The 21,629-nt window shown below is 43.5% G+C and overlaps 2 protein-coding genes and 1 long non-coding RNA gene across 10 annotated transcripts in view; 2 read left to right on the top strand and 1 right to left on the bottom strand.

Moving 5' to 3' along the window:
• The window catches only part of LOC144322408 (uncharacterized), a 67,461-nt gene extending 62,707 nt beyond the window's left edge, over positions 1 to 4,754 (top strand). For all 6 annotated transcript variants that reach the window (XR_013388056.1, XR_013388054.1, XR_013388058.1 and 3 more), the window contains 2 exons: positions 3,658 to 4,202; positions 4,705 to 4,754. This is a non-coding gene — a long non-coding RNA (uncharacterized LOC144322408). The remainder of the gene's footprint in view (positions 1 to 3,657; positions 4,203 to 4,704) is intronic.
• PHF24 (PHD finger protein 24) overlaps positions 1 to 21,629 on the bottom strand; it is a 165,526-nt gene that overhangs the window by 90,374 nt on the left and 53,523 nt on the right. The window contains exons 2-3 of one of the 3 annotated variants that reach the window (XM_077912381.1): positions 20,669 to 20,758; positions 1,733 to 1,812 (exon numbers count right to left, since the gene is read on the bottom strand). The exons of 1 other annotated variant lie outside the window; for it this stretch is intronic. The gene's annotated coding sequence lies outside the window, so the exon portion shown is untranslated. The remainder of the gene's footprint in view (positions 1 to 1,732; positions 1,813 to 20,668; positions 20,759 to 21,629) is intronic. One more of the 3 variants, XM_077912380.1, reaches the window with a different exon arrangement.
• On the top strand, positions 5,274 to 16,414 carry LOC144322402 (protein SPATA31F3-like). Its single transcript, XM_077912394.1, has 4 exons — positions 5,274 to 5,345; positions 6,349 to 6,455; positions 6,597 to 6,809; positions 15,878 to 16,414. The coding sequence occupies exons 1-4, from the start codon at positions 5,338 to 5,340 to the stop codon at positions 16,201 to 16,203; spliced, it is 654 nt and encodes a 217-aa protein (XP_077768520.1). The 5' UTR covers positions 5,274 to 5,337; the 3' UTR covers positions 16,204 to 16,414.

Here is a 21,629-nt window from a genome sequence, read left to right as displayed (position 1 = left end):
TAGCAACAACGTGGATGAATCTTAAGGCATTATGTTAAGTGAAAATAAACAGGGAAAGACAAATATTGTGTTATCTCACTTTTATGTATAATCTAAAAAGAATCCTGAACTGACAGAAACAGAAAAGAGATTTGTGGCTGTCAGTGGCAGGAGGTGGAGGATGGAGGAAAGGAAGGAAGGTAGTTAAAAGGTACCAACTTCCAATTATAAGATTAGTAAGTTCTGGGATCTAATATACAGCATGATGACCATAGTTAACAATACTATATATCGTATATTTGGGAACTGCTAAGAGAGTAGATTTAATTTAAACATTTTCATCATAAAAAATTGTAACTCTGAGGACATGATGTTAAATTTACTGTGATAAGAATTTCTCTCTCTCTCTCTCTCTCTCTCTATATATATATATATATATATATATATGAATCATTGTGTTGCACTCCTTAAACTAATACAATGCTATATGTCAATTATATTGACATATAGCAGTAAAACTGGGGTTGGGGGTTGGCTGTTACCAGTATCTCCCAAATATACACTCAGACCTTAGTGCTTTTTTGCTTGAGGGTTATTTTTGATACTTAATATATAGATTGCTGGACCCTGCCCCTAGATATTCTGACTCATTAAGTCTGGGATGAGGCCAGGAAATCTATATTATTACAGGCTTCCTAGTGAGTCTGATGTAAGGCCAGGATTGAGAGCCACTGGAACAGAGGACCTTTTAAAGTTTCTGTCACTAAGAGTTCTCTGGGCTAGGAGCATTGGGTGGGCAGGTGCTGCCCTCTAGTGTCTCTGGTTGCTTGCTACACTTAATGCACACTGTAACCTGCTGCTTGAACACTGGTGGTTTGGGGCCTGACACTAACAGGGTGTTTCCTGTCCAACTCCCTGCAAATTTTAACTATTAGGCATTGATAAAACCACTCGTATAAAAATATTGCTGCTGAATAGTGTGCTTCTCTGTCCCCAGCACCTTGGCTCATCTAAGATGTTCAGTAATATTTTCTGATACTGAGACACAGCACAGCTCCCTCCCCCTGCTCTTGTGCTCTTCTCTCTCTCTCTCTCTCTCTCTCTCTCTGTCTCTAAAATAAATAAAAAATTTAAAAAAATACATGAAGCAGATTCTGGCTTTGAGAAATTTTCTAGAAATGAATGAATATGAATTTATAGTTGAATACCCCTCCAGAGTCCATAGAGGCTTTTCAGGTACTTCGTCTTCCTTGTGTACTCTTCAGTATAAACCGTGAAGCAGGAGGGGCAAATATGAAGATCCATGCCTGTATTGTTGATGTGTTCATTACATGAATGCACCTTTGTTTGGAAATACACTGGTTCCCCTGTCCTAACCACTCAAGCACCTTTTGTCAATGAGTACCAAACCAGTAAATAAACCTGTACTAAAGACCTACTCTGCAAAAACATAAGATTATCTTTGGCTCTAACTCCTGAGTCTGGAGACAGAGGAACAAGGGTGAGTGAGATGCTGCAGAGGAGTTGGCAGCAGATGGTTTTAATGGCTTAGTAGGATGGCAGTGGCTGTGGGTTATCTGTAGGGTAAAGAGTGCACTGGTTGGAGCAGGTGCAAAGTTTGCACAATCTGATGGTTTTCTTGTGGGCAGGAGGTTAGACTAATGGGAGACTGAGAACTGTTTCAGCAGAGAAAAGGCAGCAGCAGCTGCAGGAAGCAGAGCTGGTTGGGGAAGAGATACAATATTCTGTTTACCTTCTCTTCATCCCATTGGTGAGGGAGGGAGTGTCCCTGGGTTCTGGAAGTGACTGAACTCATGACACCCGACACTGCACCTATGAGATTGACAGTGGTTTTATTAATCATATATAGTCACAGCCAAGAGACGGAGGATACCAAACACCATGCTGGGCCACATTAGGTCATATTAATGGAAGACAGAACCATTGCAGTGGCAAAGAAAGAAGCTGCAGGAAGCAGGAGCCAGTTGGGTAGGAATAATAAAAGTTAAAGATTCAAGCTACACTGTAGGTATCTCAACCTGCTACTAAAAAGCTGATGTAAGCTGTTCGTCAGTTTGACATTCAATGCTCTTTAGTTGAAAAAGTCTTTTCATATTTGTAGTGTGGAATTTGCAAGTTCAGGAAAGATGTTAAAATGGCTCAAATTCATCCCATCATCAGGTGTGACTCCTCTTAAATTATCTTAAACATAAGGATGTATTTTGGTTTGGTTTTGTTCTATATAAAAAGGACACTTTAGAAAAACATTCATCTATATTTTTATTAAAACATTTCAGAGTATTCTTCCTTAAAGTTAATAAAAAAAAAGTCTCATACTAATTATTAGTAATGGGGTTTTTTGCCTTTTGTTTCTTAAATTGTGGTCTATATACTTAACATTTTAACTATTTTTTAAAAGATTTTATTTATTAATTAGAGACACACACACACAGAGGCAGAGACACAAGCAGAGGGAGAAGCAGGCTCTATGCAGGGAGCCCGATATGGGACTCGATCACAGCACCCCAGGATCATGCCCTGGGCCGAAGGCAGGTGCTAAACCGCTGAACCACACAGGGATCCCCCCATTTTAATTATTTTTAAGTGTATCGTTGTGCAGTCTTTTCCACTATGCATTTTCAGATTTTTTTTCATATCCCAAACAGAAACTCTCTACCCAGTGAATAATAACTCCTTAATTCCCTCTCCCTCAACCACTAATAAGGTTGATTCTTGATTCATATTAATTAATCTTTGTAACTAGGACTTTTAAAAAGATTTTATTTATTTATATGTTCATGAGAGACACACACAGAAAGGCAGGGACATAGGCAGAGGGAGAAGCGGGTTCCTCACAGGGAGCCCGATGTGGGACTCAGTCTAGAACTCCAGGATCACGCCATGAGCCAAAGGCAGATGCTCAACCACTGAGTCACCCAGGCATCCTTGTAACTAGGTTTTTAAGTGTCTTCAGAGCAGGCAGGTAACACAACTCAATGTCCTTGTGCCTTTGATATTGCCCACTTTAGTGATGAACGCAGATTGAGTGCTCACCACACCTGTTTGTTGGTGGACTGGATGCTGAAGGAGGGACCAAATAGCACTTTCAGAGATTTTGAGCTGAAGAATTTTGGAGGTGTGGGACCACTATCATCAGGGCAAGAACTTAAGGAAATTCAGAAGTCCTAGGTCATTGGAGGCATCTCACAATGTTGACATGGGCCATGAAATTAACATTAATATGTGAATCAGTGGACATAGATGTGGTGGGTAACTGAGGTTGAAAAAGAAAAAGCTTGCCCTGGGATGCCTGGGTGGCTCAGTGGCTGAGCATCTGCCTTTGACTCAGCATGATCCTGGGGTCTGGGGTCCCAGGTCGCAGGATCACACCCTGGGCTGAAGGCAGCACTAAGCCACTGAGCCACCCAGGCTGCCCCAGAAAGTTATTTTAAAAGACAGCAGCTGTATCCTTTCCTTGACATGTCAGACATGACCCTCTTCTTGAACCTCTTAATACTGACCACCAATTGCTTGTGACATCAAAATCCTCACTTTCTAACACTTAACAAGATAATGCATGTCCTAGCCTCTTGTTTGTGTTTTAGGTTATCTTCCCAATATAGGTGATGTAATGTAGTTCATGGAGTTCCTCTGACCTAACCATTCTCTCTCTTATAGGGCATGCAGTGTACATAAAGACTAACGTATCTAAGGAGAGATGCTAGACTGTTGTCTAAAGGAGAGAGCTAAGCCATCACGTTATAGGGAACAGAGCATGAAAGAGTATATGCTGCCATGACCTTGGCACCTCTAGGGCCCAGGCTCTGCAACTCGTACAGACAATCAGACATCCTCATCTGAACACTGAATCACATGAGCTTCTCCTAGACAAATAAAGGCCTCTGATGCTCTGCATGCCTTTGGAAATAGGAGAGCTTTGTGATGTAGTCTGGTGATCTGGTTCCATCTCCTGTGAGGCAGAGATGACAGGGTCAGATTAGGTCCAAAACTAATTTGGAAGCATTAGGTTCCAAGTCCCTGAAAGCCTAGGAAGAGAGATGCCTAATGAGGTTTGGATTATGTTGAGCCCTACCTTTCTTCTGTGGGATGTTGGATATCCCTTACACATTTATGGCTCCATCACTATTATTGCATTAATTATTTGCCAAGTGAAAAAGAGCCACCAAGAATTAAGGTTGGGACCTAAAAGGAGCTGTTGCCGGGTAGGGAACACACAATGATCACGACTGAACTGATTAAGCCTCAAACAAGATTTTATTCCCTTACTTTCTCCTATTACCCTTACCCTTACTTTTTTTTTAATGGGGGTTTCTTCATGGATCTCAGAATAGCTCCAAATTTGGGTTCACTTCTGGTTTGGGAGACATTCAGGACCTTGGATAGCTAAAATCCCTTGGCTACTAGATCCCTTATCCTTTAATCTATTCCTCTTTTCTCCTGTCTCATTCTGATCTCCCACAGAACTTGTTCAGGGAATGGGGGTAGAGGTATGGTGTATAGGAGAGCCTCAAAATGAATTAGTAATAAGAAAGGGAAATGATGGGTGAAAATACAAAGACTTAGAAAAGAATGGTACGAGAGTATATAAAATTGGAATACAGAAAAGTTTGAGAAATATTTAACAATTTTGTCTCATTTTAGACAAAAAGTGAAAGGTGCCCTGGCTTAGAAAAACTTAGGTGCTCTAACTCATTTGTTTTCAAGTGTCACCGGAGAGTCAGACAAAGGGCTAAAGATAAAACATCAAGAGGTAAAGTCCTAATTAACCCTCAGACTCCCCTCTCTATGGGCAAGTTTCCCCTGATTCCTGTCCCTCTATGAGCCCTGTAGCCAGTAATCAGGTGCTCTAACCCCTGAAGGCTCCAATTGCCTCAGTTGACAGATTCTTCCAGAACACTTTCTTGGGTGGAAAATCAGAGCCTGGGAGTGTTCCAAAATTCTCTACCTCCCCCCTACCCTTGAGAATGAAGAATATAGATGGTGGACAGAAGCCCTTAGCTGTGTCATTTACTAGTTTTACCACCCTGTGGAAACGACTTCATCTCTCAGTCTGTGATCCACGAAATGGGCATCTCATGATCCTGCCTCACTCGCAGTGTGGTTGTGATGATCAAAGGAAATGAGGTCTAGGACAGCATGTTGTAGTGGGGTAAATTGTATGCATATGTGCCATAGAGCATTGATTGTTCAGCTTCTCAGCCTCCTCTTCCTCAAAGGCCTTTAGCTTCCTATAGGATGTCCCTGCATCCTCTCATTCTTTGTTAACACTCTGCTGGTTTTTCAGCTAGGAGATTTTGTCAGGAAGAAGCTGATAAGCCGTGGGAGCTGCTCTGTGTCATGAAAAGGTGATCACTTGCTCTTTGCATCCTCCAAATCCCCAGCCTGGCCTGGGACGATTTCTCTGGTTGGCCTGTGGCAGGGACCAGGAGAGGGAAAATGTCCCGGAGGGAGTCAGACAGTGGATGCTGAGCACTGGTTGAGAGAGTTGCCAGGGCAGAGGGGGATCAGGTGTCTCAGGACAGGGAGTCTCCCGATTTTGCTCTAGGCTAGGTTCACAGTGGTCCTGAAAGTCAGGATTTTGCTAGTATGTAATTCATTGAAGACTCTACATGAGTTTGCACTCAGCCACAAGACAAGTTATCCAGTCAAGAGAATAGATAAATGCATATATAAATAAATCACCATTGTCCTATTCCTGTTGCAACCATTCAAGGGCAGACCCATAAAACCTGCTGACATTACTTCCATGGTTTTGTCTTCAGGGAGGCCAATTCCTGGGACAGCCCTCAGAAAGGAGTCTGTCATCTTATCCTCTTCCTAAAATTTCTAAGGAAGGGAATTGGCTCTCAAGAGATACTATGTACAGGAACTGGGACACCCCATAGTCCCCACAATGCAGAGTTCCCACAAAGACCATATTTTCCACAGCTTAGAAATACTGAATGCCGGCTGTGGCCTTCTTAGCTCCAGAAGAGACTGACCGCAGGTTCCCCCTGGTAATGTTCCTGGTGCTGCCCCTCAGCCAACCATTGGCTCCCCACCTCTGCCTGGTTCCCTTCTCCTGGTGTAGCTTCTCAACACAGACCAACAGTAAATGCACCCCACCTCCCAGTGTCTCTCATGGCCTGTGGTTCCATCATTGTCTGAGACCTTGCCTAACAAGCTCCAGCCCTCAGTGCAACCCAGCCCAACATAACTTGCCAATGGCATTTTCCTAGGAAGAAAAGGAGATGGGTAAATGCCCTGGGATTCCAGGACTAGGGGAAGGTGGGCCAAATCTCCAGGTCACACACATTCAGAGAGGCAGGTGTCAGTCCATCAGTAACAGTTGCCGTCTTCCCTTCCTAGCCAGGGCTGGCTTCCTAAGGAGGGAAGTGTGCGGCGGCTCCTGTGTGCAGATCCTTCCTGCCCCATCTGCAATGCTGTGGCTCTGGAGATTCAGCAGTTGCTGTCAGGTGAGAAAACCCTGACCTCTCCCTCTTCATCGGGGCCATCGCAGGGCTCCTCTTGTCTCTCTTTGGAGCAGAGTCAGGGTTCCCTGCACTCCAGAGCTCTTTCACTTCCATCTGTAACCCCTACAAAGTCACAATTAACAGATCAGAAATGCTTAACACAGTCAGCTGCCCAGTCGACCAGTGTCAGCATCCAAGATATCCAAGGTGAATGCCTCCAGCGAAGGAAGGGATATCAAGTGCCAGATGTGTCCAGGGATACAGGAGCTCTGTCTTCTTCAAGTGAGGGGACTAGGACTCCTGTGAATCAGCAGGACAAGAGGAAGAGCTACCCTGTATGTGTGCTGGAGAAACAAGGTCAGCTGCCCTTGAATATCTGATTCTCTTTCTTTCCCTGATTTCAGAGCTCACAAAGCTAAAATACCCTGTTGCCTTGCATGTTCCTATTTCCCCAAAGTCCTGAGTCATCTTTAAGCACATGTATATAAATGAATGCAATTCTATACCTGAGGGAGCTCCCAAAATCTTTAGAAGAGTTCCTATGGCAGCTTATAACGCATAGGCCCAAATGTTTTTCCAAGCCTGGAGAAAACAACCATTTCTTTCATCATAATGCCACTTGTAAGGCCTCTATTGAAAAATAGGCTATCTTCCTGACCTGGGATCATGAGAGTTGAACCAGTCTACCCAAACTTTCTGAGATTTTTTTTTTAATAAATTAATTTTTTATTGGTGTTCAATTACCAACATACAGAATAACACCCAGTGCTCATCCCGTCAAGTGTCCCCCTCAGTGCCCAGTCACCCACTCACCCCCACCCCCCGCCCTCCTCCCCTTCCACCACCCCTAGTTCATTTCCCAGAGTTAGGAGTCTTTATGTTCTGTCTCCCTTTCTGATATTTCCTACACATTTCTTCTCCCTTCCCTTATATTTCCTTTCACTATTATTTATATTCCCCAAATGAATGAGAACATACACTGTTTATCCTTCTCTGATTGACTTACTTCACTCAGCATAATACCCTCCAGTTCCATCCACGTTGAAGCAAATGCTGGGTATTTGTCATTTCTAATGGCTGAGTAATATTCCATTGTATACATAAACCACATCTTCTTTATCCATTCATCTTTCGATGGACACCGAGGCTCCTTCCAGTTTGGCTATTGTGGACATAGCTGCTAGAAACATCGGGGTGCAGGTGTCCCGGCGTTTCATTGCATCTGAATCATTGGGGTAAATCCCCAACAGTGCAATTGCTGCGTCGTAGGGTAGGTCTATTTTTAACTCTTTGAGGAACCTCCACACAGTTTTCCAGAGTGGCTGCACCAGTTCACATTCCCACCAACAGTGCAAGAGGGTTCCCTTTTCTCCACATCCTCTCCAACATTTGTAGTTTCCTGCCTTGTTAATTTTCCCCATTCTCACTGGTGTGAGGTGGTATCTCATTGTGGTTTTGATTTGTATTTCCCTGATGGCAAGTGATGCAGAGCATTTTCTCATGTGCATGTTGGCCATGTCTATGTCTTCCTCTGTGAGATTTCTGTTCATGTCTTTTGCCCATTTCATGATTGGATTGTTTGTTTCTTTGGTGTTGAGTTTAGGAAGTTCTTTATACATCTTGGAAACTAGCCCTTTATCTGATACGTCATTTGCAAATATCTTCTCCCATTCTGTAGGTTGTTTTTGAGTTTTGTTGACTATATCCTTTGCTGTGCAAAAGCTTCTTATCTTGATGAAGTCCCAATAGTTCATTTTTGCTTTTGTTTCTTTTGCCTTAGTGGATGTATCTTGCAAGAAGTTACTGTGGCCAAGTTCAAAAAGGGTGTTGCCTGTGTTCTCCTCTAGGATTTTGATGGAATCTTGTCTCACATTTAGATCTTTCATCCATTTTGAGTTTATCTTTGTGTATGGTGCAAGAGAGTGGTCTAGTTTCATTATTCTGCATGTGTGTGTCCAATTTTCCCAGCACCATTTATTGAAGAGACTGTCTTTCTTCTCTTTAAAAAAGAAAACCATATGCCCCGACCTATGGTTTTCTTTTTTAAAATTCCCCTGGCTATTTGGGGTCTTTTCTGATTCCACACAAATCTTAAAATAATTTGTTCTAACTCTCTGAAGAAAGTCCATGGTATTTTGATAGGGATTGCATTAAACGTGTAAATTGCCCTGGGTAACATTGACATTTTCACAATATTAATTCTGCCAATCCATGAGCATGGAATATTTTTCTATCTCTTTGTGTCTTCCTCAATTTCTTTCAGAAGTGTTCTATAGTTTTTAGGGTATAGATCCTTTACCTCTTTGGTTAGGTTTATTCCTAGGTATCTTATGCTTTTGGGTGCAATTGTAAATGGGATTGACTCCTTAATTTCTCTTTCTTCAGTCACATTGTTAATGTATAGAAATGCCATTGATTTCTGGGCATTGATTTTGTATCCTGCCACGCTACCAAATTGCTGTATGAGTTCTAGCAATCTTGGGGTGGAGGCTTTTGGGTTTTCTATGTAGAGTATCATGTCATCGGCGAAGAGGGAGAGTTTGACTTCTTCTTTGCCAATTTGAATGCCTTTAATGTCTTTTTGTTGTCTGATTGCTGAGGCTAGGACTTCCAATACTATGTTGAATAGCAGTGGTGAGAGTGGACATCCCTGTCTTGTTCCTGATCTTAGGGGAAAGGCTCCCAGTGCTTCCCCATTGAGAATGATATTTGCTGTGGGCTTTTTGTAGATGGCTTTTAAGATGTCGAGGAAAGTTCCCTCTATCCCTACACTCTGAAGAGTTTTGATGAGGAATGGATGCTGTATTTTGTCAAATGCTTTCTCTGCATCTAATGAGAGGAATATGTGGTTCTTGGTTTTTCTCTTGCTGATATGATGAATCACACTGATTGTTTTACGAGTGTTGAACCAGCCTTGTGTCCCAGGGATAAATCCTACTTGGTCATGGTGAATAATTTTCTTAATGTGTTGTTGGATCCTATTGGCTAGTATCTTGTTGAGATTTTTTGCATCCATGTTCATCAGGGATATTGGTCTGTAATTCTCCTTTTTGGTGCGGTCTTAGTCTGGTTTTGGAATTAAGGTGATGCTGGCCTCATAGAACGAATTTGGAAGTACTCTATCTCTTTCTATCTTTCCAAACAGCTTTAGTAGAATAGGTATGGTTTCTTTAAACGTTTGATAGAATTCCCCTGGGAAGCCATCTGGCCCTGGACTTTTGGTCTTGGGAGGTTTTTGATGACTGCTTCAATTTCCTCCCTGGCTATTGGCCTGTTCAGGTTTTCTATTTCTTCCTATTCCAGTTTTGGTAGTTTGTGGCTTTCCAGGAATGTGTCCATTTCTTCTAGATTGCCTAATTTATTGGCGTATAGCTGTTCATAATATGTTTTTAAAATCGTTTGTATTTCCTTGGTGTTGGTAGTGATCTCTCCTTTCTCATTCATGATTTTATTAATTTGAGTCTTCTCTCTCTTCTTTTTAATAAGGCTGGCTAATTGTTTATGTATCTTATTAATTCTTTCAAAGAACCAACTCCTGGTAGTGTTGATCTGTTCCACAGTTCTTCTGGTCTCGATTTCGTTGAGTTCTGCTCGAATCTTTATTAACTCTCTTCTTCTGCTGTGTGTAGGATCTATCTCCTGTTTTTTCTCTAGCTCCTTTAAGTGTAAGGTTAGCCTTTGTATTTGAGTTCTTTCCAGTTTTTGAATGGATGCTTGTATTGCGATGTATTTCCTCCTTAGGACTGTTTTTGCTGCATCCCAAAGATTTTGAACGGTTGTATCTTCATTCTCATTAGTTTCCATGAATCTTTTTAATTCTTCCTTAATTTCCTGGTTGACCCTTTCATCTTTTAGCAGGATGGTCCTTAACCTCCACGTGTTTGAGGTCCTTCCAAACTTCTTGTTGTGATTTAGTTCTAATTTCAAGGCATTATGGTCTGAGAATATGCAGGGGATGATCCCAATCTTTTGGTATTGGTTCAGACCCGATTTGTGACCCAGTACGTGGTCTATTCTGGAGAAAGTTCCATGTGCACTTGAGAAGAATGTGTATTCAGTTGAGTTTGGATATAAAGTTCCGTAGATATCTGTGAAATCCAGCTGGTCCAGTGTATCATTTAAAGCTCTCGTTTCTTTGGAGATGTTGTGCTTAGAAGACCTATCTAGTATAGAAAGAGCTAGATTGAAGACACCAAGTATAAGTGTATTATTATCTAAGTATTTCTTCACTTTGTTTATTAATTGGTTTAAATATTTGGGAGCTCCCACATTCGGGGCATATATATTGAGGATTGTTAAGTCCTCTTGTTGGATAGATCCTTTAAGTATGAGATAGTGTCCCTCTTCATCTCTCACTACAGTCTTCGGGATAAACTTTAGTTTATCTGATATAAGGATGGCTACCCCTGCTTTCTTTTGAGGACCATTTGAATGGTAAATGGTTCTCCAACCTTTTATTTTCAGGCTGCAGGTGTCCTTCTATCTAAAATGAGTCTCTTGTAGACAGCAAATAGATGGGTCCTGCTTTTTTTTATCCAGTCTGAAACCCTGCGCCTTTTGATGGGGTCATTAAGCCTGTTCACTTTCAGAGTTACTATTGAAAGATATGAGTTTAGGGTCATCATAATATCTATTCAGTCCTTGTTTTTGTGGATTGTTCCACTGAACTTCTTCTTAAAGGGGAATTTTCAGAGTCCCCCTTAAAATTTCTTGCAGAGCTGGTTTGGAGGTCACATATTCTTTCAGTTCCTGCCTGTCTTGGAAGCTCTTTATCTCTCCTTCCATTTTGAATGAGAGCCTTGCTGGACAAAGTATTCTTGGCTGCATGTTCTTCTCATTTAGGACCTGAATATATCCTGCCAGCCTTTTCTGGCCTGCCAGGTCTCTGTGGAGAGGTCTGCTGTTACCCTAATACTCGTCCCCATAAAAGTCAGGGATTTCTTGTCTCTTGCTGCTTGAAGGATCTTCTCTTTATTTTTGGAATTTGCAAGCTTCACTATTAAATGTCGAGGTGTTGAACGGTTTTTATTGATTTTAGGGGTGATCTCTCTATTTCCTGGATCTGAATGCCTGTTTCCCTTCTCAGATTAGGAAAGTTTTCAGCTATGATTTGTTCAAATACATATTCTGGCCCTCTGTCCCTTTCGGCGCCCTCAGGAACCCCAATTAAACGTATGTTTTTCTTCCTCAGGCTGTCGTTTATTTCCCTTAATCTGTCTTCATGGTCTTTTAATTGTCTGTCTCTTTTTTCCTCAGCTTCCCTCTTTGCCATCAACTTGTCTTCTATGTCACTCACTCGTTCTTCCACCTCGTTAACCCTCGTCATTAGGACTTCTAGTTTGGATTGCATCTCATTCAATTGATTTTAAATTTCTGCCTAATTGGATCTAAATCTGCAGTCATGAAGTCTCTTGAGTCTTTTATCCTTTTTTCTAGAGCCACCAGTAGCTGTATAATTTGCTTCTGAATTGGCTTTCTGACATTGAATTGTAATCCAGATTTTGTAACTCTGTGGGAGAGAGGACTGTTTGTGATTCTTTCTTTTGAAGTGAGGTTTTCCTTCTAGTCATTTTGTTCAGTGCAGAGTGGCCAAAAACAAGTTGTATTGGGAAAAGGAGAAAAAAAAAGAGAAGGAAAGAAAAGAGAAAAAGAAAAAAGAAAAAAGGAAGAAAAAAGGGAAAAAAGAGAAGAAAAAGAGAAAGAAAAGAAAGGTGAAAAAAGGGGTGGGGGAAGCAATCAGAAATCAAAAAGAAAAAAAACACACACACGGGGGAGTATCTTCTGATTCTGAATACTTTAAGTCCCTTGACTTCCCCTGGAACTTGTCCGTCTAGCTGGTCTTCTTGGGGAGGGGCCTGTTGTGCTGATTTTCAGGTGTTAGCACTTGGGGGAGCTGCTCTGCCCCCTGCCTGGTGCAGGGCTCAGTGGGGGGTTGTTTACCCCGTGAGGCCCCTGGAGGAACAACCCCAGTGGCTGTGGCAGCTCTGGAAACCTGGATTCAGCCCCCGCAGTAACTACGGAGCTTTCCGTCTGCAGGGCCTGGAGGCTCCGGGGCGGGGCCGCTGATCTGCTCAGCTCCGGGCAGGAGCGTCCTCGCTGTCCTGGGCCCTCCCGGCCTCTGCCTGTCCCGGGGGGAGGCCGGATCTTGGGCTGCGTCCCCGGCGCCCTGTGCTCCCGGTCTGCGCAGTTGGATTCGCGCTCCCGGCCGCGCAGCTGCCTCTCCGCGGAACCTCTGCCTGAGCCCGGCCGAGCTGCTCCCGGAGCCGCGCAGCCCCCTCCTCACGGAGCCTCTTCCTCTGCCGGAGCCGCAGCCGCCGAGCTGCTCCCGGAGCTGCGCAGCCCCCTCCGCGGAGCCGCCCGAGCCCCTCCAATCTGCTCCCGGGTCAATGTGTGTGCGCTGCAGCCCTTAGGGACCTCGGCGCACTCTCCTGCACGCGCCACAGGTGTCTGTTAGTGTCCCAGGGAGCCCGAGGGCATCTCCGCCCTCCTGGGGTCCTGCTCCAACTCCCCGCGAGCCCCTTTCCGCCCGGGAAGGTCGGTGCTCTCCTGCTTCTCCGGGACGGAGCTTTCCTATCCTGGGGACACTCGCCCCGGCCTCAGCCCGGCTCCTCGCGGGAGCCTTTTGTTTCTTTATTTCTTTTTCCCGGTTTCCTACCTTGATAGAAGCACGAACTCTTCTCACTGTAGTGTTTCACCTGTTCTCTCTTTAAATCTCAGGCCGAATTCGTAGATTTTCAGGATGATTTGAAGGTTATCTAGGTAATTTGGTGGGGACAGGTGATTTGGGGACCTCCTCTTCCGCCATCTTGCCCCTCCTCCCAAACTTTCTGAGTTATAGAAAGATCCACTATGAACCCAGAGCAAATACCGCTGCAAGTAAATCGCAAACTTCATGACTCTGGCTCCACCCTCTACTACATTTTAGTTTCTTAGTGATCTCTATCCATTGGCCAGAAGATCCACTGAGGCCTCAGTGTGCTATCTATAGCAGAAAAATAGCTATGTTCCTATGGTTCCTATTTTCTGCACAGTGAGTCCTTGGTCTGCCAATAAAGATCTCTCCACAAAAGGGGAGCCCCAGTCCCTTTTTCTTCAATAATTGCTTTGTAATCTCTAAAATTTCCTCCACCTAAGTTAGCCCCAGCATTTTCCCACATTCCCAAATTTGGGTGTTTCCATCTGACTAACAACAAACCCATATCAATATCCCATTTTCTTCTCTGCCCAAGTGTGAAGCCTTAGAGTGGCACCAGCAGCAAAGGCAGCCACATCTTCATTGGAGCTTCTCAGCTGTTGCCCAGAAATCTCTGTAGAGGCAGAGAACCATATAAAATAAGCCCTGAGACATGTTTCTTCCTGTCCCCAGGGACCTGTTAAGAGCAACCCATTTCAGTCTTCAAGAGGGAGGTGGTATTTCCCTGGAACATACCCAGAGCTGCTAGAGTTCTACTTTCAGAAGCAGTTGATTTAGCAAGTTGATTAATTATTGTGAGAGCCTGCCCCAGAAGATACATCAGTCCAAAGAGTTGCACCTGTCCCCTGCTGACCAGCAGCCCATGCCCCAGAGCAGCACCCTGGCCAGTATGAGTATCCCCTAGCTTGCAGACCTAAAGGCCAGTGGGGATAGTGACCTGTCATGATTCATCATGGCAGCAGAGCTGGTCTATAGTTGCTTGCCCAGGCTAAGGCAATGTTGCAGAGCTACAGTGACTACAAGCATGGGAAGATATGCTAGGGCATTTGTTTCTGCCCACATTTGCAGCTGTTAGGACCGCAAATCATTAGGTCTGCAGCATTACAAGGGCCCTGACAGGAGTTTGGTTCCCTTGTGCCCAGAAAGTAAGTCCCTAGACATGGAGGTGGCTGTTAGCCCCTACATGGATCATAAAGCAACATCCTCAGTGTTGATAGGCCTTGATAGCTGTAACAGGCCTCACCTGATGCTGTCACTGATCATCTTGACCAGCACCTGCCTGGGTATCTTCTCAGGGAGCCACTGAGAAACTGGAGACGAATTTTGGCCTGTCAGGCTTGCCAGCTTTTTATTATGTGGCTTTCTCCAAGGCCATGGCCTCGGCAATCACTAGCCAATCTGCAATCACAAAGATGTACCTGGGTCTTTTGGGGGCCCAGTAAAACCTATGGCTCAATATCATCTAAACACCAATGTAAAAGTCCTAGGCCAGACTTTCGATATGCCAGTGAGACTTGTGCAAACGGTGGGCAAGCATTTCAGACTGAAGTATAGGTGAAAGGAGATGGTGCCTCTAGAGAGCCAGACATCCTGCAGGCCACTCATCACTCAAGATACCTATCTTGGCCAAACTGAATTTTTACCTGAAAAAGAAATTCCTGGAGATACATTTGGGAAGTCTTATAAAGATAAAGGAGTCCAGGAACAAACTGTGGCTGTCTCAAGGAATATCTGTGCCTAGGACTCCTTCAAATCTAAACACCTGGGGAAAATATTGCTCCAGAATCTCCCCCATCCCACCAGATATCATCCCAGTGTTCTAGAATGCTCCACATTAGAGAATAGTTTGCAGGTAAACTGAGGCAGTGAGGAGAACAAAAAGCAAGCTAGTCCTTATGGTTCTTCCCACTGGGCCTCCAAGATCTCACAACCCCCTGGGGACACAACAGGGGCCCAGGTGCTTTGTATTAAGCTGCAGGCCAGTGTGTACAAGCTGAGCCTGGAGAAGCCCTGGATCCCTTAGCCCCTGCAAAGGTAAGGACAACTCCCTGCCCCAGCAGAGAAAATAGAGGACTCTGGGAAACTTAACGTAGCAGAGAATCATAGACAAGGGGGTGCAGGTTTGAGGCTGTCTCCAGCCAGAGAGAACATATACTCTGCTGTGGTTCAGGGGCCAGAAGGGACTTTTATAAATAGAACCCTCAGAGCCCTTGACTTCCCCAATGTCTCTAGGATCTTTCTCAAGTAGAATTTGAGCTAGGTTAGGATGGTTGCCTTGAGTGAGTTGGAACTAGCAAGGATCTGTCTGGATCTGCAGAGCCACCATTTCCATCCTCTCAGGTGACAAGATCCCTCGCAGCCCTTCACCAGTTTCTCCCTTACATTGAGTTCCTAGAGTATCCCCTAGATTCCTTGGGTCAAAATGCCAGATGAGAATGTTCTGTAAGGCTATTAAAACAATCTGAATGACCTCACCCAAACAAGGATTCCTCAGAATGCCAAAACTGGAGTCACCAGAGCTTAATGGGCCAGACCTTACATGACCAGCTTACTGGGCCGTTATTAACTGGGCCAAATTTTGTAAGTCCAGCATTTAAAGTGACCATGTTTTTGGGATCCAAAATTTACAGGGTCTGAATTCATAGAGTCACACTTTCTAGGGTCAAGAGCTGCAGGGTCTAGTAAAAGCAGCATTTCAGACTGAAGGATTCACAAGATCCCGTTCTTCCAGAAGCTGCAGAAGCTGGCTTGGGAAATAAGGTGAAGCACTTTCCACACTGGATTAACCCCGAGGTGAAAGGTCAAAGGCATAAAGAATCCATTCTCCTCTCTAAGGATGACATGCCCAAAACCATGACAAAAAATATTGAGAAGAGTTCACCCCTCACCAAACACCCTGTGAGAGGAGCCAAGATGGAGAATAAAACAGAGGAGGGCATGACTTTCTTTGATGCTCCTCAGTCTCTTGACAATGAACTCAATCACAATCCCTTCAGTCCAGATGCTCCTAGTTGCTGTGCCTTCCTCACAACAGCTCCAAGCACTGCCCTCAGCTGACTTGTGCCACCCAACCAGAAAATCCAAACTAGGTCTCAGCACTCCCCTCAGCACAAGGTACTGGTCTACACAAAGAGAAAACGCAGTCCAGGAGAAAGGAGTTCATAGGTTCCTCTGCATCCCCATGAAAAAGGCTGTCATCATCATTTCCATTAATGTCCAGGTGAGGCAGGACCCTCTCCAAATATACTCTATGCCTCTGAGCAAAGAACCACCTGTTTGTGCCTCCTTATTTTCAAGGTTGTATGTGATGGAGAGAGTAGAGAAAGTAAATAATACTTCCCATATACTATAGGAGCTTAAATTCATATTTCAAATAGGTCAGCATTCCACACAACTCTCTCAGTCCTACCCTGGACTGTGGAGAGGAGCACTTGAGCAAAGAAGGAAGACCCCTGCCCAAAGTGCATTGAAGGTGCACCAGGCTTGAATTCATTACGTATTCCCACGGCACCTATGGGCCCTCAGGAACAATGTAGGCATAATCATATTATAAGAAATAGCACCCCGTACATTTTTGGCCCATGGGAACAATTTACCAATAGCTTCTATGTATGCCAGCAGCCTGAAGGGAAGTTTTTAGGTGAGTGTCACAGTTGTTCCATCCTTTATAATCATAAAAGCACACAGATAATATGACATGTGTCAGAAGCATATGAGAGAATCTCACCTCTCTGCACTGTGTTGTTATTGATTAAATCTTAAAAGGGCTAATCCATCTTGGATTTTCGCATGGCCTGTTGCCAGTTTGACACCCGTTGCCTTTCAGTTGCATGGGATAAACGTCTCCTAGAATGAAGATCAGTTGAAGAGAAGGTTCCCAAAAGATCACAATAAAAATGTCCTTGACATGAGTCTTAGATGCAACATTTCAAATTTTCAACTACTTACTATGTTTCAGGTACTATGCCAGAAAACAAGAGGTGAACACAACAGTGAACAACACACAGGCCTTCCTCCATTGAGCTTATGGAATTATGGAGTAGACAGTCAAGTAAAAAGTCACTAAAAGCAGTGTGATAAGGACTGGTTAGAGGAAGTAGGTGAAAATACACAGGAGGGCACTTAACCTAATTTGGCAGGGGGAAGGGGTTCGATAGAAATTTTCCTAGCATAATACTCTCCAGCTCCATCCACATCAAAGCAAGTGGTGGGTATTTGTTGTTTCTAATGGCTGAGTAATATTCCATTGTATACATATCCCACATCATGAGTGAAATAAGTCAATCAGAAAAAGACAAACATTATATGGTATCATCCATTTGGGGAATATAAGATTTAGTGAAAGGGAATAAAGGGAAAGGAGAGAAAATGAGTGAAAATATCAGTGAGGGTGACAAAACATGAGAGACACCTAACTCTGGGAAACGAATGAGCGGTAGTGGAAGGGGAGGTGGGTGGGGGGTTGGGGTGACTGGGTGAGGGGCACTGAGGGGAGGCACTTGGCGGGATGAGCACTGGGTATTATGCTATATGTTAGCAAATTGAACTCCAATTTAAAAAATTTTTAAAAAAGAAAAGAAATTGTCTTAGAAGAGGTGATATGTAGACTGAATTTCAAAGGATAAGAAGTTAGTCAGGAAGGAAGTAGGGAGTCTCTGGTTGAGAGTAAAATGTACAAATGTATGGTGTCAAACAAATGGGCATACCATGGAAAGAACAGTAACTTGCTGGAGAAGTACCTATAATAATCAAAAGAATATTAAAATGTTTGAGGGATCAGAATGAGAATGCCAAGATAGAGAATGGATGGTATTCACTCATGCATTTTTTATTCCTTCAACTAATACTATGCATCTACTATTTGCCACACACTTGTATAGGCACTGAGTATACAGCAATGAACAAAAGAGGAAAAAATTATGTCTTTAATAAGCTTACATTGATGATACACTAGAGAGGGAGATAAAAAAAAGCATAAGTAAAAAAACATATAGTATGTAGAAGATGACTATATAAGATGTAAAAAGTTTGGGGAAGACTTAGGTGGGTGCAGTTTTAAATAGGGAGGTCAAAAATAAATTATTTATTTATTTTTTAATTTTTATCTATCTCTAGATAGAGAATTCAGGGCAGGCCTCACTAAAATTTATGGGGTTAGAGGCACCTGGGTGGCTCAGTCAGTTAAGCATCTGCCTTCAGCTCAGATCGTGATCTCAGGGTCCTGGGACCAAGGCCTGTGTCGGGCTCCCTGCTCAGCAGGGAGTCTGCTTCTACCTCTGTGCTCTCTCTCACTATCTCTGTCACTATCCGTCCTCCTCTCAAATAAGTAAATAACATCTTTTATTTAAATGTGGGCATGGACTAGAGAGATGAGAGAGTAAATCACATGGATAACTGAGGAAATTTCATGTCAGAAACATAAACTCTCTAGAGGCTGGAGCATGCCTGAGCTATTCCAATGAAGAAGGACAGTGAGCCTGAAGCAGAGTAATCAATAAGGGGGAGAGTAATGGAGGACAAAGAGCAGTAAAGGGGGCAAATGAGGTAAGGCCTAGAAGGTCATTGCAAAGACATTGAATTGACTTTTTGAGGAAATGGAAGTTGCTGTTAGAAGGTCTTCTTAGATCTGCTTTGTGTTTTAAGGATCACTTAGGCTGAGTTGCTAACAGCAGTATTGGAGGTAAAGACTTGGGTAGAAGCATTAGTTATGAGATTATTCCAGTAATAGTAGCAGCAGAGACTAGAAGTGTTTAGATGCTGGACATTTTGAAGTAGAGACAAAGGATACTGATATCCATTTACTGATAGGTTGGATGTGGACAGTTAGAAAACATTTAAAAATCAAAGATAACACCAATGTTTGTGGCCTAATCTTCTGGCAACATGCAGTTATCATATACTGATTTGAGAAATATTAGGACTGGAGTGGGTGATAAGTATGATTGGGTAGGACTGGTTAATCAGGAGTTCATTTTTACACAGAGATGGATATTGGTCATTCAAGTGTACATAATGGTACAGCCATTCTGGAAAACAGTGTGGAGTTTCCTCAAAGAGTTAAAAATAGATCTGCCCTACGACCCAGCAATTGCACTGCTGGGGATTTACCCCAAAGATGCAGATGCAGTGAAACGCTGCGACACCTGCACCCCGATGTTTATAGCAGCAATGTCCACAATAACCAACCTGTGGAAGGAGCCTCGGTGTCCATCGAAAGATGAATGGATAAAGAAGATGTGGTCTATGTATACAATGGAATATTACTCAGCCATTAGAAACGACAAATATCCACCATTTGCTTCGATGTGGAGGGACCTGGAGGGTATTATGCTGAGTGAAATTAGCCAATTAGAAAAGGACAAACATTATATGGTCTCATTCATTTGGGGAATATAAAAAATAGTGAAAGGGAATAAAGGCAAAGGAGAAAAAATGAGTGGGAAATATCAGAAAGGGAGACAGAACATGAGAGACTCCTAACTGGGAAATGAACAAGGGGTGGTGGAAAGAAAGGGAGGTGGGCGGGGGGGTGGGGGGCACTGAGGGGTGCAATGATGGGATGAGCACTGGGTGTTATTCTATATGTTGGCAAATTGAACACCAATAGGGGATCCCTGGGTGGATCAGTGGTTTAGCACCTGCCTTTGGTCTAGGGCGCGCGATCCTGGAGTCCCGGGATGGAGTCCCGCATCGGGCTCCCGGCATGGAGCCTGCTTCTCCCTTCTCCTATGTCTGTCTCTGTCTCTGTCTCTGTCTCTCTCTCGCCCTATGTCTATCATGAATAAATAAATAAATCTTTAAAAAAATTGAACACCAATAAAAAATAAATTAAAAAAAAAAGAAAAGGACAAACATTATATGGTCTTATTCATTTGGGGAATATAAAAATTAGTGAAAGAGAATAAAGGGAAAGAAAATAAGTGAAAATATCAATGAAGGTGACAAAACATGAGAGATACCTAACTCTGGGAAATGAACAAGGGGTAGTGGAAGAGGCAGGGGATTGGGGTGACTGGGTGATGGGCACTGAGGGGGGGCACTTTGCGGGATGAGCACTGGGTGTTATGCTATATGTTGGCAAATTGAACTCCAATAAAATTTTTTTTAAAAAAAATCAAGTGTATATAATGATTAGACAATTTGAGCATATGACTCTGGGGTTCATGGAAGGGCCCAGGCTCTAGGCAGACAAATAGACAACTAAATAAATAGATATGCATAGGTAGTGATGATGATGATGATGATGAAGAGGAAGATAGATAGATAGATGATAGATAGATAGATAGATAGATAGATAGATAGATAGGTAGATAGATGTATTTAAAACCATGAACTATGAGACCTGGCCAAGGGAGAGAAAAATTATTACATGGGTGTGATGAGTGCTATAGTATGTGGGGTCCTGCCCCAGGAGGAAGTACTCAGAGGATGAGGAGGACCCTGGGGTCATGTAAAGGTATTACAACAAAAATGACCTTGAAAGACATCTTACATTGTATAGTTAAAATATTTGAGTACTTACTGTCTTCCAGGAGCTATGGCAGACATAACAGTCACCAAGACACAGCCTTGCCTCTATGCCAATCATGATCTCATGGGTAGATCAAATTGCCTAATGAAAATAAACACATGGATATCCAATATTGATCTCAAAAGTGAACTCCTGATTCCCTGTCCTCCTCCCTCTACCACAGAATCACACATAGCTGACCTAGCAGAAAGACAGAGGCTGCTCTGAATGGAAAGTATGGATCTCTGTTTGGACACCTTCTATTTCTCAGAAGGCGAAACCTCTGTATTCCTACCTTCTGACCTAGCTCACAGGAGGCAAGAGCTAAAGGAAGTAAAGAAAGTGCTGTAGTCTCCCTATGAGACATATGTGGTATGGGGGGCTATGGGATACTCCTGCCCCACTAATTTGTAAGGAAATCCAGAATGACTCCCCTCAAGCAAGAGGTGGTAGTAGGACTCTCTTCCACTGATAGAACCCAATGTGTCCCTTGCTAGCAGGATGAAAAAAAAAAGAAAGCCAGGATGGGAAGAAGCATGAATGTGTCCCTCCTCTGAATGGTGATTCTGTGCCTAAGGGATGGGGGTCCAGCCCCTGTTGTAGCCCTCAAGGTGAGGAGGCACAAGGCCCAAGCCTGCTGAGCCAACACCCTCCAGGTGTTTTCCTAAAGCATCCAAGTGATCCAAGATCCAAGAGATCACTGGAGGTCTTGTGACAGGCACATCCTCCCTTGCCTAGTGGGAGTTAGGCAGAGAGCCATGCAGGAGGATGACCAGGAGAAAGAATATGACTCAGAAGGGTCACACCAGCATCAGGTGAAAAGCCAAGATTAATGTGCACATATCCTGGCTTAGGTGGAACAGGTCCATCCCATGGTCCGCCACAAGCCCCCTCCTGCTGCTGGTAGTTTTCTATAACGGAAATTTCAGGCAGCTGACCACAACTGCTAGACTTTTGTTCCTGCTCATTCCAC

Source organism: Canis aureus, chromosome 10 (genome assembly GCF_053574225.1).
Source record: "Canis aureus isolate CA01 chromosome 10, VMU_Caureus_v.1.0, whole genome shotgun sequence".
NCBI lineage: Eukaryota > Metazoa > Chordata > Mammalia > Carnivora > Canidae > Canis > Canis aureus.
Note: the sequence above shows the minus strand (reverse complement) of the source record. Positions and strands in the feature narration are given on the sequence as shown.

Coding starts and splice junctions, on each gene's coding strand:
- LOC144322402 (XM_077912394.1), top strand. Junction 6,456..6,596: donor GATTCAGCAGTTGCTGTCAG/GTGAGAAAACCC, acceptor CACAATTAACAG/ATCAGAAATGCTTAACACAG. Junction 6,810..15,877: donor ATGTGTGCTGGAGAAACAAG/GTCAGCTGCCCT, acceptor CCGTTCTTCCAG/AAGCTGCAGAAGCTGGCTTG.